The sequence below is a fragment of the Delphinus delphis genome, chromosome 1 (assembly GCF_949987515.2).
Source record: "Delphinus delphis chromosome 1, mDelDel1.2, whole genome shotgun sequence".
Taxonomy (NCBI): Eukaryota; Metazoa; Chordata; class Mammalia; order Artiodactyla; family Delphinidae; genus Delphinus; species Delphinus delphis.
This window is the reverse complement of record NC_082683.1, coordinates 28877092-28883572: the sequence shown is the minus strand read 5'-3', so window position 1 is coordinate 28883572 and position 6481 is coordinate 28877092. Positions and strand designations below refer to the sequence as shown.

General features: G+C 51.9%; 1 protein-coding gene across 2 annotated transcripts; it reads left to right on the top strand.

The window, feature by feature from the left end:
• Positions 1-800: 800 nt before the first annotated feature.
• LSM10 (LSM10, U7 small nuclear RNA associated) lies at positions 801-5446 on the top strand. Of its 2 annotated transcripts, none has more exons than XM_060019464.1 (2): positions 801-964; positions 2533-5446. In XM_060019464.1, the coding sequence occupies exon 2, from the start codon at positions 2556-2558 to the stop codon at positions 2925-2927; it is 372 nt and encodes a 123-aa protein (XP_059875447.1). In that variant the 5' UTR covers positions 801-964; positions 2533-2555; the 3' UTR covers positions 2928-5446. The 2 variants fall into 2 exon arrangements, with proteins under 2 accessions (XP_059875447.1, XP_059875455.1); XM_060019472.1 differs by having other exon boundaries at positions 949-1089.
• Positions 5447-6481: the final 1035 nt, after the last annotated feature.

The window sequence follows — 6481 nt, the reverse complement described above, 5'->3', positions numbered from 1 at the left end:
TAAACCCAGGCACAGCCTCCAGAGCCTGCACTCCTAATCCAGAAATCCAAACGCCTTACCTTGGCTTGCAAAATCCTAAATACCCTGGCTGTTGCCTTCCTCTCCGACTTCTTGTCACACTACTCTTCCCAGTCTTACTGGCCTTTCCGCTTTTCCAAATTGTCAAGCTCATTTGCACCAGGTCCTTTGCACAAACTGTTCCCTCTAACTGCAATGCTCTTCTCCTAGCGTTCACAAGCTTGGCTTCATGTAATTCATCTCAACTCAGATGTCAAATGTCACCTTCTCAGGACACCCCTGACCGTCCAATAAAAAGTCACCCAGTCACTATAACATTGACCCGTTTTAATTCTCTGAAGAAATTTTATCATAATTTTCTTTTTCTCATAGGCGACTCCCCCGCCTCCCCCGCCTCCCCCCGCCTCCCCCCGCCCCAGTAGATTTAAGGGTCGGGTCATCAGATCACGGAGCTTGTCTCCTTGGTCACCCCTACGACCAGAGCCTGGGAAAGTGTCCGACACACGGTGAAGGTTCAATGAATACAGCTGGCCCTCCGTATCCGCGAATGCGGAACCCTCCTATACGACGCCACTTCCTAAAAGGGACTTGAGCATCCCTGGTTTCGGTATTCGCGGGGGTTCGGGAACTGCCGAGGAGGGGCGACCGGATTCGCTGAACGGAAGAATGACTCCAAAATAGGAGAGAATCCAATGACGTAGGCCGCGGCTGCAGGAGCGCGAGTCACGCGCCCGCGAGGCCTTCTGGGGATTGTAGTTCCGGGCCCACCGCGGGGTCGCGGGGTCGCGGGCCCTGCGCGCAGCCGCGCTCTCGATGCTCCGGGAGGGCAGAGCGGCCCCTCGGTTGCCATGGCTTCTCAGTTCGGCCGCGGGAGAGGAGCAGCCCGGCTAGGCGCTCGCTAGTTTCGGCGGCGACGCGCAGCGGGACAGCGGAAGGAACGCGCGCGGTGGGTCCGGGAGCCAGGGGCGGAACGCTGGGGAACCAGGAGCCGCGGAGGCGGCGGGAGCGGGGCCAGCGTTTTCCTCCCGATTGCTGAGCGTAGCTCCTCACCCAAGCCCACTCCCACGCTCTGTGAGTAAAGGGTGATCACCATCCCCCTTTTAGGGATTGGCTAACAGGCTTGAAGAAGCCAAGTGGCTTGCTCGAGGTCGCCCTCCTAGGAAGTGGCCGAGCCCGTCCTCGCAGACCAGACCTGCCTCTTTGCAGTCACTGTGCTGCCCCAAACCCTTGCTTGGACACGTCCTCCTGGTGAAGCCTGGGTGGGGTCGTTAGAGTCGGCCGGCCCAGCTCTTAGCCTCTCGTCAGTGGTATGGGTAGCTTGCCACACTTAATGCCACCCTGCACAGCCCTTTCGGTATCCTGCGTGAGGTCTTAAGGAAAGAAAAGAAAGTTCCACCAACTTGCACTCAGGGTCTGAAAATGGAGGATAGATAAGACAAAGTTACATTAATACAGCATCAGGGCATAATCGAAAGCAAAGGAAAATACATTCAGTGTGGTGAGAGCTTGTTAGCCTCATTTAGCCTATGGTTCAATAGACGTGGAAACAGGTTCAGAGACATTAAGTAACTGTCTTACGTTTACAGAGTGTGGGTGGAGTGGGGAGTCGAACCTCCATTTCTCTACCTTCAAAACATATGTGCTGTATATGCTACCATTTCTTGTTTTCAATCAATTATCTAAATTTCTGGTTACATGTTGGCAGCATCCTGTAGACCAGTCGTTCTCAGTGCGCCCCAGGCCAGTAACATCAGCATCAACTGAGAATATTTTAGAAGTGCCCATTCTTGGGCCCCACCTCAGACCGACTGAGTCAGAAACTGAAAGGTGGGCCCAGCAATCTGTGTTTTAACACGTTCTCCAGGTGATTCTGATGCAGGCGATTGTTTGAGAACTGGTGGTTCACCTGGGGTCACGTTAAAATGCAGATTCTCTAAGTAGGTCTGGGGAAAGCCTGGAGACTCTGTATTTCTAACAAGTGCCTGGGTAGCAAGGGTGTAAACTACACTTGAGAGCAGTGGTTCTCAAACTCAGATGCACATTAGAATTACCTGGGGAGCTTTTAAAAAATAGGATACCTGGGACCCACCCCTGACCAAATGAATCAGAACCTCTGGGGTGTGGCAGCCAGGTAAAAACTCAGCGGATGATTCTAACATACAGTGAGGGTTCAGAACCACTGGTGTGGGGTTTAGAGTCAGGCAGAGATGGGTTTAAATCCCAGCACCTCCGCTTATCACCTGTGTGACCTTGGGCAAGTGACTTAACCTCTCCCGGCCATATTTTCCTCATTTATAAAGTGAGTGTAAGTGATCCTTGGCTTGCAAGGTGTTGCGAGGATTCTATGAGGTGTGTACCTGAAGCACCTAAGGGTGCTCCATAGACACAGAAATGGGGGAGGTGGGCAGACTTGGGAATGTCTGGGCTGGGGATTTCGTGCTAACACCTGGTGGAGGTGAGTTAGCACCTGCACCCGCTAGCCTGCCACAGCTCCCCTCTGTGTGCCCCTCCCAGAGCGAGCAGCGCAGTGTGGAAGGATGGCAGTGAGCCACTCAGTGAAGGAGCGGACCATCTCCGAGAACAGCCTGATCATCCTGCTGCAGGGCCTCCAGGGCCAGGTCACCACCGTGGACCTGCGGGATGAGAGCATGGCCCGCGGACGCATAGACAACGTCGATGCTTTCATGAACATCCGCCTGGCCCAGGTCACCTACACGGACCGTTGGGGGCATCAGGTCGAGCTGGATGACCTCTTTGTGACAGGCCGCAATGTCCGTTACGTCCACATCCCCGATGATGTGAACATCACCGCGACCATTGAGCAGCAGCTGCAGGTCATCCATCGGGTGCGCAACTTCGGCGGCAAGGGGAAAGGCCGGCGGGAATTTCCCTCCAAGAGCTATAAGTGAGCCTGTCCCCTCAGCCAGCCCTGGTCCCCACTCAGGTTCCTCCAGAGTTCTACTGAGCCAAAGCCTACTCTCCCTCCCCGCCCAGAACCTGGAAAGGGAGGAGGGCCAGTCCAGAAGCTGGTGTCTGACAGACATCACCTGTCACAGCTGCCTTTCACAGGGTCCCACCTCCCAGACTCACCCTGGGACCCAGAATTCTAGTTATCTGTCTGTGGCCTTGGGGTAGATGACAGTGCCCCCTTTGGATCATTATTTATCTGAATCTCTGATTTACTGGTTTAGGGAATGTGTCAGATAGCTTTCAGCCCTCTCCCAGTGAAGACTGTTAAATGTGCTCGGCCTGAGCATCCCCACTTCTCTTGTAATTGCGGTTTTTTTCTCACAAAACTAAGTGGGATGCAAACAGGTCTGTGCCTCATGCTTTTCCCTCTGCACTGGGCTCCCTGCTGGTCCTGTGTCGTAGGGTGCTGGGTCGCAAGCAGGACTGCACATTGGAATCACCTATCTCACCCTCACCTATTTGGATTTACTTGGTATGAGGTGTGGCCTGGGCAGTGGGATTTTTTTTTAAGTTTCCCAGGTGATACGAATATGCAGCAAAGCTTGAGAACGTAGGAGGGGCCTTCAGTCTGGTCAGGGGGAAAGCGGCTCTTCTGTTCCGATTCCCTGTTGAAGAGGTTGTTAGTCTCATTGGTCTTTCCTGAGGTGGAGAGGCTGGAGTAATCCTGGGCCCTCCCCTCAAGTGTGGGAGCTCATCCCACAGCAAGAAATCAGGCTCCGATTCTGAGAGTCATTGGGTCTTCAGGGAAGAAGGCGTTCTTGGGGTTAGAACCCCAGCCTTCGTTGTAGCTGCCTTGCAGCCGTCCCAGCCCTGCCACCATCTCGGTAGAAGTGGCTCTGTCCTCTGGAACCAGAGAGTTTGTCTTCGTCAAACAAACGTCCACAGCAGCTTTCATGTGCCAGGCCTTCTGCTGAGCACACATTGTCCAATAAGCTTTGGTCCCTTCTGGAGAGGGGCTTAGAATCTAGCAGAGGAGGTAATCATTTCCTGAGGGAGATTGGAGAGGAGTGTTCATTTGGGCGCTGGCAGCCCACGGTCACTGCATTCACGTTCTAGCCCAGTCTGTCCAAGTGTTGTCCCTGGACCACCTCATCAGAACCAACTGAGATGTGTCTAGAAGAGCCACCTTCCTGGCTCCCCAGATTTGAAACAGAACCTGGAACCCGAGAATCTGCATTATCACACCCACCCACCCACCATGAATCTTCTGCCTATTGTATTTACTTCATTTCCCAGAGGCCCCAGAAGGCACTTAGACTCTGCCCTTTGCCTTCCGGAGAGAACACTGGGTCCTAGCAGGGAGAAAACCACTTCTCTGAGTTTCCAGGCCCCTTTGACAGCTAGAGTTAAGGGGAGCAGCACAAGAAGAAGACTGCTGGTAAGAGAAACCAGAGGGCAGGCACAGAAAGGGGTTCCTCACTGTGGAAACGTCCATGTTCTCAAAGCCAGTGGGGAGAGAGCCACTGCTTCCGGTAAATGATGAACCGGAGGGAAGTCCGCGCACAGCCTCCCTTGCAGACATTTCCCACGTGTCTGCAGATGCCCCCAAACTTGAAGAGGTCTCATGCTGGGAGTTTGGCCTAAGGATGGAGGAGAGGTCTAGGTCTGAGGCTTTTACATCGGGAGCAGAGCAAGGAAGAGCCCCCAGGCCAGAGAGCAAAGTGGTAGGGCTAGCACGGGTTGCTGGGAAGAGGGGCTCTGGACATGTTCCATAAGCGTTGTGTACAGGTGCCAGTGGGTCTGTATGGTTCTGAGGCAAGGCACTGGCAGGACAGGTGGGAGGGAGGGAACCAGGGTCCACTGAGACATACTCATGACGAGTCCCTGGGGTAGAGCACAGCTAAGTGTTCAAGCCCCAAGGTTATGGGTCTTGGCATCTGGTCCTGGATTGCTGGGAAAGGCTGGCAGGGGCCCAGGTGCAGGGGTGGAGGGAGCTCGGTGCCCGCCAAGCTATGGCAAGCCACGGGTCATTCATTCCACAAGTAATTTGAGTCACAGTGCTAGCTACTGAGGGAACATCAAGACAGAGGTCCTGCTCTCAGGGAGCTGATGTTCTGAGGGGGGAGACTAACAAAAGTAAACATAGGCATCATGAAGGAAATAAACAGGGCCCTTTGAGAGAAAATAGGCGGTTTTATTTCAGAAAGTATGGACTGAAGAAGTTAAACTGAGAAGGGGGGGTGGGATGAATTGGGAGATTGGGATTGACATATATACACTACTATGCATAAAATAGATAACCAATGAGAACCTACTGTATAGCACAGGGAACTCTACTCAGTGCTCTGTGGTGACCTAAATAGGAAGGAAATCCAAAAAAGAGGGGATATACGTATACATATAGCTGGTTGACTTTGGTATACAGCAGAAACTAACATAACATTGTAAAGCAACTATACTCTAATAAAAATTAATAAAAAGAGAAAGAAAGAAAGAAAGAAAGAAAGAAAGAAAGAAAGAAAGAAAGAAAAAGAAAGAGAAAGAAAGAAAGAAAAGAAAGAAAAAGAAAAAAAAAAAACTGAGATGGAGCGTACCATTTAAACAGCCAAGGGAAGGCAGAGGAAATTGCCTGTGCAAAGGTCCTGAGGTGAGAAAGCTTGGGGGTTGGGGGCAATAACAGAATACCCTTGTGACTGTTGACAGAGGGGAGGGAGGCAGGAGAAATGGGAAGGGGATGAGGCAAATGATACAGGGCCTTGTGGTTAAGGAGTATAGCTGGTTCCAATTTCAGGTGTGTAAGAAATATAAATTGAATTTTCTCTAACTCAACTGAATTCATATTTGGCTTCACTCAGCCAGAGTGGCAGAAACTTAATTGCAGTCAATTCAGAGTTCCCCATCACTTTCCTCAGAATTGGTTGAATTCTAGGGCACTTCCTTTGAAGATGCCAAAGCTTGGGCAGGGTAGTCTGATCTGATGGTGTCCGGTCCAGTCACACTAGCATCCCCTGAGATGTCCGCGTTTTGTACTGGTTTTCTGTCTTCAGCCTGCTCGGGATGCTGCTGAGTTGCTCCTTCCTGACCCATCCCCCTCTCAGTATTCAGATTCTTACTCTACTTTTTCCAGGCCACTCAGGCCCAGGAAATTCCTAGGGTCTTGGGTTAGTTAGGCCCCGCTGTTTGCCCCAGTGCAGCGCACAGCTGTTTCTTCAGAGGGTTTTATTACTTCTTGGTGCTCCACCAGGAAAAGGAGCACAACTCTTCCTGCTTCCCGGGCCCTGATGCCCTCTAACTCAGAGGCTGAGGAGAAGCTTCTCTATTCTCAGGGACCACCCCCTAAAGTCTCAGTCTCCCAGATCCCCCTTGTTACGGTTTTCTAAATTTGGATCTGCACAGATAATTCTTTCCGTTCCTCCCTGAAGGCAAGCCTCTTGGAATTCAGAAGCAAAAAATGAACTCTGCATTCTGTCGTATCATTTGTTTCCTGGCGTAATGTATGCAGAGTGTCCTAACTACCTGCGCAAGGGAAGGGTGGAGGGACACCAAGGAAAAG